General features: G+C 38.4%; 1 protein-coding gene across 3 annotated transcripts in view; it reads right to left on the bottom strand.

The window, feature by feature from the left end:
• Window positions 1-12,107, bottom strand: part of MED13L (mediator complex subunit 13L) — a 324,575-nt gene that overhangs the window by 34,318 nt on the left and 278,150 nt on the right. For 2 of the 3 annotated variants that reach the window (XM_032168588.1, XM_058424878.1), the window contains 3 exons: window positions 10,228-10,327; window positions 4,182-4,402; window positions 3,648-3,853 (listed from right to left, as the gene is read on the bottom strand). In XM_032168588.1, coding sequence (XP_032024479.1) covers window positions 3,648-3,853; window positions 4,182-4,402; window positions 10,228-10,327 — 527 coding nt within the window. The remainder of the gene's footprint in view (window positions 1-3,647; window positions 3,854-4,181; window positions 4,403-10,227; window positions 10,328-12,107) is intronic. The other variant, XM_058424877.1, reaches the window with a different exon arrangement.

Raw genomic sequence — 12,107 nt, 5'->3', positions numbered from 1 at the left:
CCAAGACTGACTGGGCTATGTTATCTACTTTCTCATAAGCAGTGACTTCTTTTTGGAACAGCTAAGCAGAAAACACTGTCTGCAAGGTTCTGCTGTTTCATTATCATAAAACATTTTCTTGATATACAGTTGGCCCTCTATAGCCACAGGTTCGACATCTGTGGCTTCAGCCATGTACAGATGGAAAATCAAAATAAAAATACAACAATTAAAAAATACAAATCAAAACAGTAAAGTACAACATTTATACAGCATTTACATTGTATTGGGCATTACAAGTAATCCAAAGATGACTTAAGGTATACAGAAGGATTTGTGTAAATTACAAGCAAATACTCTGCCATTTTTTATAGGGTACTTGAGCATCTTCAGATTTTGATATCCGAGGGGGTCCTGGAATCAATCCCTCAAGGACACCAAGGGACAACTGTCCTTTTTAGATATATATGTATATTAGCATGAGTCCATTCTTTCTACTTAGAAGGTATCAAAAGAAAAGAGATTTTTTAAAATTTTTAATATTCTTTTATATATATTAATACTGTACTTAAACTAATGCTCCTCCAATAAACTACATATTCAGTTACTTATAATGTGAAAGAAGAACGTCATAACGAAATGTCTCTTTAAATAATTTTCTTGTGATTTTTAATTAACTATGCCTAAACTACCAGTCTAAAAGTCCAAATCAGGCACTGTAAAGAAATATTAAATCTGAGGCACAGTGGTATCTCTGAGTACAGATTAAAAAAAAAAAATGACCCAGAAAACTTGATTGGCAATCACTGCTCTCTTAGAGACCAAAATAGTAAGTGTGTAATAACGATCTTTACTCTAATTGGACTTTCAAATTTTCTTGTTCAACAAAACCCTAAAATTATTATGCAGTTCAGATCAGAAAAGGAACTATGAGTACTAACTGAAAAACCTAAAGAATTAAATTGCTCCCTGGGTAGTAAGAATGGTTTATCTTGTAATCTGATTTTTCCCATTTAATAAAAATGAACTGAGTAGCAACCCTATGCTAGAAGCTGGATAGTCGAAAGTAAAAAAGAGAAATAAAAGGTGGCTCATAAGCAAGTATGGCAGACATGAAGCAAGTGATTGCAGGGGTATTGCGTGTGACAAAGGAGGAGTCCAGGGTGATGGTGAGCAGAGACCACAGCAGGATTACAAATACTCTGGAAACATACTGTCCAATAAGGTAGCCACCAGTCCCCATGTCCTAAATTTAAATTAATTAACATAAAACAATTCAGTCTTGGTCTCACTAGACACATTTCAAGTGGTCAACACCTGCAGCAGGAAGCTGGTGACTGCCATAGTGGACAGTGCAGACAGGAATCATCTTCATGCCAGGTGCAGTAGCTCATGCCTATAATCTCAACACTTTAGGGGGCCGAGGCAGGAGAAGCACTTGAACCCAGGAGGAGTTCAGGACCAGTGTAGGCAACACAGGGAGACACAAACTCTACAACAAAATTTCATAAAAATTAGCTGGGTGTGGTGGCATGTGCCTGTAGTCCCAGCTACTCAGGAGGCTGATGTGGGAGGACTGCTTGAGCCCAGGAGGTCAAGCCTGCAGTGAGCTGTGATTGTGCCACTGTACTCCAGCCCGGGTGACAGAGTGAGATCCTGTCTCCAAAAAACCCCCCCAAAAAACAAAAACAAAACCTTCATCACATAAAGTTGTATAATACAGCCAGTTAAGAATACAAAGAATCTTTGGGATGGCAAATGAAAGATGTAATAGATCTAAATAATGACCTAAAAGATTTAAACGATTATACAGCAAAAGCTTGCATGTGACCTTTTTGGGGAAACCTGTATGTATGAAAGAGATTAAACTGTTGAATGGGTTCTTAAAACTGCTATGTCATTTATTAGCAACTGTATGTGCTACGCTAACTCCTTGTGCGCCAAGGTGTTCTAGGTGTGTTGTGCCAGGATCTAGCTGAGTAAGCTAGAGTACAATCAGAGCACAGCAGCAGCACACCAGCCAGGCGCTCAGGGTGCTTCTCAGCACACTCTTTATATTGCTGGTGTATTGTTATTTCCACGGTACTTCTACAGTCATTAGTCGTTGAAGCATTGTGGAAGTCCTGTGTGGGAGGCAGAGCAGGATTACTCCATTTTAAAGGGAAGACCCAGGTAAATGGTCATTTAAGGTCATGCATATAATTTTTGCAAGGCAGGAATTTCAGTCTTATAATACTGCAACTGTACTTTCCTAAATCTAGGATTCCTCTGTACTTTTCTGTCACAGTTTTTCTTTCTGACACTGACTTTATATACACAAGCAGGAAGCCTTGTTATGACATTAAAATTAACTTCATCAGGATGATTTTACAGGTCACAAACTTGCAGCCCAGAGGCTGAGGCTGGACCACAAATTTGCTTTATTGGTTCTTTAAGCTCAGCACAATGGTGCTGAGCATCAGTAGTACCAACTTTTTTGCATTTACCCTGTCCATTTCATCTATATATTGCTTACCTGACCACAGCAGAAATCTGAATTTGTGGCCTTTTCTATCATTCAAATCACTTTATTTATTAAGAAATTATTTGTCACAGGGAAAACTGATTCTATCATTGTTTAGCCTATCTTTGTTTGTTTTTGTGACAGGGTCTCGCTCTATCGACCAGGCTGGAGTGCAGTAGTGCAATCTTGGCTCACTGCAACCTCCGCCTCGTGAGTTCAAGTGATTCTCCTGCCTCAGCCTCCCAAGCAGCTGGGTCACAGACACACGCCATCATGCCCAACTAAGTTTTTGTATTTTTTGTAGAGACAAGGTTTTGCCATTTGCCCAGGCTGGTCTCAAACTCCTGAGCTCAAGCAATCCATCCACCTCAGCCTCCCAAAGTGTTGGGATTATGGTTTGAGTCACCACACCCGGCCCTAGCCTATCTTCAACATATTCAGAACACTTACATTGGCCTACCATTGGGGAAATCATCTAACTCAAAGCCTGTTTTACAATAAAGTGCCGAGTATCTCGTGTAATTTATCAAATACTGTACTGAAAGTGAAAAACAGAACGGTTGTATGGGTTCTCGAAGTATAGCATGTCCTGAATGTGTTACTTTTACATCATCATAAAAGTCAAAAACTCCTGAGTAAATCCATTGTAAGTGAGGGACTGTCTGCATACAAAATTTCATTTAGAAAATAATGCACATTTTCCAGCACAAAATAATTTGCACAAAAACATGAACGACCAATAAAGGAAAGTTTCAAATGATATGCTACTTGTCATCACTTTTTCTTTTTTTTTCTTTCTGAGACAGAGTCTCACTCTGTCGCCCAGGCTGGAGGGCAGTGGCGGGATCTTGGCTCACTGCAACCTCTACCTCCCAGGTTCAAGCGATTCTCCTGCCTCAGCCTCCCGAGTAGGAGGGATTACAGACTCCCACAACAAGCCCAGCTAATTTTTTGTATTTTTAGTAGAGACGGGGTTTCACCATGTTGGCCAGGCTGGCCTCAAACTCCTGACCTCAAGTGATCGGCCCGCCTCTGCCTCCCAAAGTGCTGGGATTACAGGCATGAGCCACCGCGCCCAGACCCTGTCATCATTTTTAACAAACATTTAATTAAGATAAAAATTGCATCAAATATGGCAAGTAAATGACACAATCCCTATACATACTTGTAGCCATCTCTAATGAAAGTGGCTGCAGGGGGCATGGGCAGTTGTTCAATTTTAGGGGGAATTGCCCATGAAGGCCGAAACAGACAGGCATCAGGTATCTTCAGAGGTAGCAAACAATGGCTCGGCAACATCTTCAGTGGAGCAAACATGGAGGATCCCACAAAAGGTTGAAAGGATGGAACTTTGTGCACATATGAAAAGTCCTATGACAACAAAGTGGGGTCAGTGTTAATATTGGTAAACTCTGTAGAACACACCACAGTGGCATAGTGCTATCATAAAAACAGCAACCAAAATGATCCTATTTCAGTATTTCTCTCCTTTGATCATTAGAAAATGCTAACGCAGAAAGGTTAAATCAATCAAAAGACACTATTTAATATGCTCACTGGTGTGCCTCATGTTCTAATTAAAAGGATTCTTAGGAACTTATGTATATATGGCACACAGACAATACCATTTTAAAGCAGATGTATGTGAATCCACTTGGAAACTGCTCTGCCCTGGAAATGTTAATATACTGACAATTACCTTAATTTCCTCGGGCTTGGGACTTCCTAATCCATCTTCCACTTCCATTTTGAATTCTGTGAGTTGTGTTGAAACCATACTGACCATAGGGCTCTCCATCATGCCTAATGCTGTCACTGTCTCCGAGCTGATCCCATCTTTATAATTCATCACAGGAGAAAATGCAGGATGCTGTTCCAAAGATGGTGGAGTGGGAAACATCCTTTGCAAGTCTGCAACTGCTAAAAATAAGAAATAAAAAAATGTTCTTTAATAGGAAGGGCTTCTAAAGAGTCCTAGCTTATAGCCAGGCGCGTTCTTTGGCACCAAAAATAGTGCTAATTAAATGATCACATCAGTTCACAAAAGAATATTAATAATGGAAGTGACTAAGAAGAAGGCCATCAGCAGAGAATTATCTTTTTCTGGGTCTTGTTTTGTTTTGTTTCGTGAGACAAAGTATCACTGTATCTCCCAGGCTGGAGTGCAGTGGCCTGATCTTGGCTCACTGTAACCTCTGCCTCCCTCGTTCAAGCAATTCTTGTGCCTCAGCCTCCCAAGTAGCTGGGACTATAGACACGTACCACCACGCCCGGCTAATTTTTGTATTTTTGGTAGAAACAGGGTTTCACCATGTTGCCCAGGCTGGTCTCGAACTCCTGGGCTCAAGTGACCCGCCTGCCTTGTTCTCCCCAAGCGCTGGGATGGCAGGTGCGAGCCACTGTGCCTGGACTTTTCTTGGTCTTTATCAGTAACTTCTTGATGCTTTATGGTCTGGCTTCACATTAATTAAGTGAACAAAGTCTACATAACTTGTATTTTTCTTCCAACAACTGATTCCCTGAAAAGTCTAAGGAGAGGAATTAAACAGAAAGTAGAAGCAATTAGATAGTTACCACTACTGAAGTTCTATCCCTGCTTTCAAGTATGTATAAAATATTACAAAAAATAAAAATTGTTTGGAGCCAGAATTGTGGTTTATATGTAAGAGGATTATTCAGCTAGTTTGACAAATCCACTACACTTACAGCTGCTCTTTTGGGGAAACTCACAGCTGCTCTTTTGGGGAAACAGTTCCGTATTTTTTCCAGACAGATAATAAAATGAAACTTCAAAGTTTCTTTTAAGAAATACTTAGAACAGCGATTCTGAACTCCTTCTTTTAAAAAAAAACTTCCTTTAATACACCTGTAGTAAAAAATTATCACTACAGTAGTTCATTAAGGCACTGATTCTTAAAAAGTAGACCTATTGAAAAGTTGTAGTTGTAAAATTTGGCCACTAGGGGGTGGCCTACGCAGCAAATTTTTTAAGTTTGGAGCCACAGGTTTTTAAATCAGTGATTTAATGTCCCAGTTTCCTATCCTATTGCTTTTTCCAACAACTTCAAGATTTAAACAGGCTAATAATAACCACTGAATCAACTAAGATCTGACTCCTAGCTCCCAATCAGAAATTAACACTGAGCAACTGTACCATGCTGTGCTCAGGGCTACCCAGTCCAGGTGCTGGGGACATAGCTCTGCTGTGGTCAGGTCACTTCCTCCCTTAGGGCCTTGGTTCCTTCATCTAACAGGGAAGGCAGGGCTAAATGGATGATTCTCAACAGGCCTACTTGCTTTGCTTTTTTTGTGAGGGGCAAGGAAAGCTTTCAAACACCTCAGCATATGGAGGCAGAAGAAAAGGTGAGAACTTCTGGATTACATAATCTTTACCGTGTTTCTAAGTGAAACAACTGTATAATCCTAAATCATTTAGCCTTTCTTGGCCTGTGGAGTTATTTGTAAAATAAGGAGAGGGAGAGGCCAATCAGCAGGGTTGTTAATTCCAACATTCATTTCCATTAATGATGCTCCACTGCTACTTATTTTCTATAATGGGAATCTGTATCTGATTTCATTATACAAAAAAGTACCTGCTGCTTCTAAAAAAAAAAAAAGAAGAAGAAAAAACTAAAAATCCCAAGTTGATCTTCAAGGCACCTTACAAAATTACAGAAGTAGAAACACGAGCCAAGCCAAACAAGAAACTGGCAGAAAGCTATTTGAGACGCTACATAACCGATACATTCTGAGGTGGAAAAACAGGACTTAAAATTTAGCAGGAACCAGATCAGTAAGTTTTCTTTAAAACAAAGCCAAGATCTTTAATATAAAGTTAGTCTACACTGGAGGCCGGGTGGGATGCCTCACACCTATAATCCCAGCACTTTAGGAGGCCAAGACAGGCAGATCATTTGAGGTCAGGAGTTCGAGACCAGTCTGGGCAATATGGCGAAACTCTGTCTCTATTAAATAAATACAAAAATTAGCCAGGCATGCTGGCAGGAGGCTGAGGCACAAGAATCTCTTGAACTGAGGAGGCGGAGATTGCAGTGAGCTGAGATCTCGCCACTGCAATCCAGCCTCGGTGAAAGAGCAAAACTCTGTCTCAAAAAAAAAAAAAAAAAGTTCATCTACACTTGAAATAAATCTATCACCTTTAACCTTTAGTCCCTATTCCTCCTCCCAAGCCGAAGAACAGCTACTACAAAACTGTAATATACTTTGAGTTATACTTTAAAACATAATTCTGCTTCATAAAATCTTCAGTCACATTGCCATAAATCTTAATAGCCAGTGTAGCTGTTTGTGAAGTATAGAAATTGTATATATTCTCCTTAAGTTAAAAGGGTAAGCTTAAACATAGCCTTTCTTATAAGCATCCTGACTATGACACAAGATTTTGAAAAAAAAAAAAAAAAAAAAAAAGTTCTATTAAATTTGTTTTTACATTTCCTCTAAGAAACATAATAAAGGCATTTCCACCCACTAAGTGTTAGCTGACTTCTTTCATCTTCCGGAACGCACGCATATATCTCAGTTTTCAAAGCCTCGGCCACTCTGTTAATTTTCATCAAAGGTAAACAGAGAACACACAAAAAAGCAGGGATGAAATTCTACCTCCGGAAGAGTCACTTTATAAAGTGGTCTTTATCATTCTTACTATCAGATATTCTTAAGGAAGACTCAGTCTGTCTCGCTTCAATCTCCTAATCCGTAAAATGGGAAAAATATCTACTTCATATTTTTTGTACATATTGAGATAATGTATGCTCAGAAGTGAACACTTTGCTACAAACATCTAAACATTCAGCAAATGATGAAGTCAGTACAAATTAATTCTCCCTCCCAAACCTGGATTGGAAAAAGATGGAACCACTGTCAAGTTACGGGAATTTCTGAAAATATATGACCATAAAGAAATTTTGAGATGACCAAAGGGAACCGGACTCAAAGTGGGTAAAGCAGACAGAACACACAGACTCCAAGAAACACTTTGGTCCTCCAAAATAGAAACACGATTTGTCTGTAGAATTTTCTTCCCAGAAAACGGCTAAAGCAAGGGTGGAAACAGCCACCAGGACGGACTGGAGGTGAGCTGTGCCGCCCACAGTGCTCTGCTTACTCCCATCTTGCCTATCCTGCAAGACCTCTGCACTTCAGCGGGAACTCGTAAGATACCCACCTGCTCCTGCCCAGCACTTCATGTATGCATGCACAGGATGGAAGACCTCCAACAAAGCAGCACTGCTGATTTCTTAGTGTTCTCCTCACCCCAGAGCACATGCCCAAGTCCCGTCCAAACCGTAAGGACTCTTGGAAAATAAACAAACGAACCAACCCCAAAATCCAACTCTTTCGTCTATTCAAAGACTCATACTTTAAACTGATGTGCTTTCAAACACGAAAATTCGTAAGAAAGTGGTTAATAATAAAACCTAATAAAAACATGTTTCTACTGTAACACAATACTACCTTAACATAAACTTGATATTAAAGTAAACCTATTTGTCACTGTTTGTTGCTGTCTTCAGCATTACATTCACAAATGAATAATGAGGAACCTACGCTTTCCAACACAATATCCACTGACCACACATGGCTACTGAGCACCCAAAATGGGGCTTGACCAAATAGAGATGGGTTGCATGTATAAAACATACACTGTATTCCCAAAACTTCATACAAAAAAAAGTAAAATATGTACAACCATTATATATTACATTTTTATTAAAAAAAGTGAAATACTGCAATAATTTTATACTAATTACATGTAAAAATAATATTTTGGATACTTAGTTAAATAAAATACTATATATTATTAGAATTAATTTCTTTTTTTAAATAGCCACTAGAAAATGTGAAATTGCACATATGGCTCTCATTTGTGGCTTACCTTGTATTTCTATTGGACAGTGTTGTTTAGACATTAATGTTGTTTTGTTTCTGTTTTTCTGAGACGGAGTCTTGCTCTGTCGCCGAGGCTGGAGTGCAGTGGTGCTATCTCGGCTCACTGCAACCTCCGCCTCCTGGGTTCAAGTGATTCTCCTGCCTCAGCCTCCCGAGTAGCTGGGATTAGAGGCGCACACCAACATGCGGTGCTAATTTTTGTATTTTAAGTAGAGATGGGGTTTCACCACGTTGGCCAGGTTGGTCTCCAACTCCTGACCTCAAGTAATCTGCCCACCTTGGGCTCCCAAAGTGCTGGGATTACAGGCCAGACATTAACTTTTATAATACATTTGTCTTCCCACCTCAATGCCCAGAAAACTATTGCTGAGATTAAAATATCTTGCCAGGCTATTTTCATTGTCATTTCTTGGGAGGAAATACTGTGTGTTCCCCTCACTCCCCCACCCCATCCCACAAATACATATGCTCTCACAAATACATATTTATATATAAGCTTTGTACACATTAAAACGATACTCTGGATTCTTGCATATCTGGGTTTTCCTGGTGTTAATAGTCTGTGCTACATTTCAAATTGATTCATTTTTATAACATGTACTTTATCACACAATTTTGAATTTTGAGTAGCTTCTTTTTGAAATAATTCTTTTTTGGATAGAAATGAGAGAAAGGATAGAGCACACAATATACTTCACTGGGCAATGCCGCTAACTAGCAGGATGTCTGTGAGGGAAAAGCCTTGGCTGAGTTATCAGACATTCTAACATTTCACATCACTACGCATCATGTCATGTCAAAAAGGGTAAAGGATCAATTGATTTAAAAAAGAGGAAAAACTCAATCATCTGACCTACACGTATCTATTTTAATACTGTTTCTTTTAATCTGTGAAGTTCCATATTTGTGAAATTCTGCAGTGCAGAGTAATAAAACAAGGAAAATGTTTAATTAAAAAAACTACAGCAATGGGCTGGCTATCATTATTCATTTTCACCCATGTCATGCTTGAGAAAGCTTTGCATATTTTAAAAAGCTATGGATTCACTAAAGCTGTCAAAATCCAATCTCTGTATACTTCCCACTTCTAGATTTGAGTAAATCAGCACTACATTTATAGGTTCATAAAGCTTTTTGACTCATCCCTATGACATGGTGGTTTTTCCCCTCATTGGTTCTCATTACCAGCTGAAGTTAATGAGAAGGTGTTAAAGAATGATCTGCAATGGAATTATGTTTCTGCTTCAGAGTATCCACATAAGCTACCCTGACTTTTTTTCCTCTTGTAGAATAATGTGGTTTCTTAGGGCAAAGAATATACTTGAAAAAAAGAGGTTCATCTCTTTGTCAGCAAATATGATAAAACTAGCTGATCTCCAAAAGAAATACAAAAACTTTAGTATGCATCTTGAAAAGGACCACTGAAATCAAATATCCAATATCCTTGAGTGAATTACATTTATAAAAACAGAAACATCTTACACAGTCTTATAATAGAATATCAGTTTGAAAAATCACTTGTGCAGCATTTATTCTACTAGGAAAGGACTATTAGAAAAACAAACCTAAAACATGTTTTTCTACATTTTAAGCTATAAAAAGCTAATTCTTAACTGGAAAACAAATGAAAGGAATTCAAATTAAGATGGTTTCTGTATATGATTAGCTGCCTGCCATCTCAGAACACCAATTTATATAGGTTTTAATTCACAGTTAGAATTCTGTCAAAAGGAAGGGGAATTTCAGATAAAGATAAAGCACCACTGAGTATGAGAATATTATACCTAAGTTATAGGCAGTGAGCCACAATGGCTCAGTCAAGTTTCTCTACTTACTTGGTGGGTAAGGAACAGCAGCTCTTCCATCCTTCCCAAGAGGTCGGTCTTCTGTCCCAACTGTAGGCATTTTTGATGAGCGCAGAGCAGGTGATACAGCCTAAGAACAGATGATGTTATTAAAACAGAGTGACGTGTATATAAGGAGGGCAGCACTGAAATATTTCCTAATGTATGCCTATTGGTAGATGCCTCTTGGTATAAGCGTTTACCAGGTGAACCTCTAGAAATACCAACAGATAGTGAAACAAAGGAGATGGTTACGAGCTTATCAAGTGTAAGAAACAGTCAATTTTTTTCATGGATCTTGTGAGGGCAGATTATGCCATCAAAGGAGAGCTTGTAGACCTTAAGCAATTCTTCCCTCCCAAGTCAATTTTCAGTGACATAATGTTACATTTGGGTGGTGCCTCCAGTAGTAATTGACAATTGGTCTGGTTTCTCTTATACTTGGAAGCAGGCAGCTAAAAGGCATAATCTCAAGCCCTCCAAATCTTTTTTTTTTTTTTTTTGCATTTATCACAACAAACTATGTATCTTCTGTACCTATTTTTATAGTTACTATTTATCTTCACCAAAAATAACCTTATTTTGTAAAATTATTGAAATATTCAGGTTTTTCTCTGATCTGTTATTCAAAAACAAACCAAGTGCATTACTGGGCAAGATTATCTTTAACATTAAATGAACTAGTGATTAATTAAAATAAAATATAAAATAAAGCAAAAAATGATTTTTACAAATAGAAGGCCTTTTATTTATTTATACTTACACAATGTCACAACATTGAAATGTAAAATTAAAATTAAATTCAAAGACACATGAGATGACAACTCAGCCAACAGCCTCCCAACTCCATTTACGAGTAAGATGGATTAGCAACATATTCTAAGGTAAACCGCTCATGTGATTAAATGCCAGACCAAAAATCAGAGTAAAGCAAAAACACTCAGAGAAATGAAAATTTGATTGAAAATGTCCAATCTCCTTTTCATGTTAATATCACTAAAAGTATATTCCCAACAGTTAAACATTTCCTCATTAAGCCTAATAGTAGTAATTCATAATTTATACAAAGAATAAGTTCAGTGGCCCAGAGCAGAAACAATGACCAGGATGGTGGTCATGAACAGATCAGGCAGGCCACTCCACAATGCTTGCCCTGTTCCTTTCTTTCTCCTCCTTTGACTTGTACCTCCTCCTCTTTTCATATTTGATTCCCATCACCACTGCCAAAGCGCCTATCCTAACCCTCTGTATCTTTAAAACCAAACCCAGGCAGCACTTGGCCTCCCTCCGGTGGATAGTCAAATTCAATGCCTGGATCAGCAATGAAGAAATGAGTCATTTCTTCTACCAGAGTTTTTCACTTGTCATGTCCTTTCCTTCATGTAGCCACTGTATAAATTCAGATTCCAGTGTTCCAATCCAACAAAAGTTACCAGATTAGAGGATTCCTGCTTTCTGCATATCAGACTGGAAAAAAAAATAGCCCTTCTGCCAGTTCAATTCTGTACTGAGCAGCCCTCAGAGGAACACATATTGGCAAAGTTTAAAATCCAAAACTTTCCTAGACCTATCAGTCTCTAATAATCCAAAAAAACAGACCAATGGTCTGTTCCTTATCCCTGAAAGCTAATCTAGTTCATTTTTATTGTTTAATCAAGGCTCATTCCACACATAAACTAATGTCCCTCCCCGCTTCCTCTCAATGACTCCGTCTTTCCACATTTCAAGTACAATCCATTCTCCCAGACCATTATGATCTCCTCATCTTCTAAGTACTTATAACAGTAATGGTGTATAATATCTGTTAGATACATTTTATTTTAAAGTTAGAATGGGCTTTAGAAATGTTTCCTACTTAACTTTCAAGCCTT

This window comes from Hylobates moloch, unplaced genomic scaffold, assembly GCF_009828535.3.
Source record: "Hylobates moloch isolate HMO894 unplaced genomic scaffold, HMol_V3 SCAFFOLD_12, whole genome shotgun sequence".
Taxonomy (NCBI): domain Eukaryota; kingdom Metazoa; phylum Chordata; class Mammalia; order Primates; family Hylobatidae; genus Hylobates; species Hylobates moloch.
The sequence above is the reverse complement of the archived record's forward strand: the minus strand, read 5'-3'. Positions and strand labels throughout refer to the sequence as shown.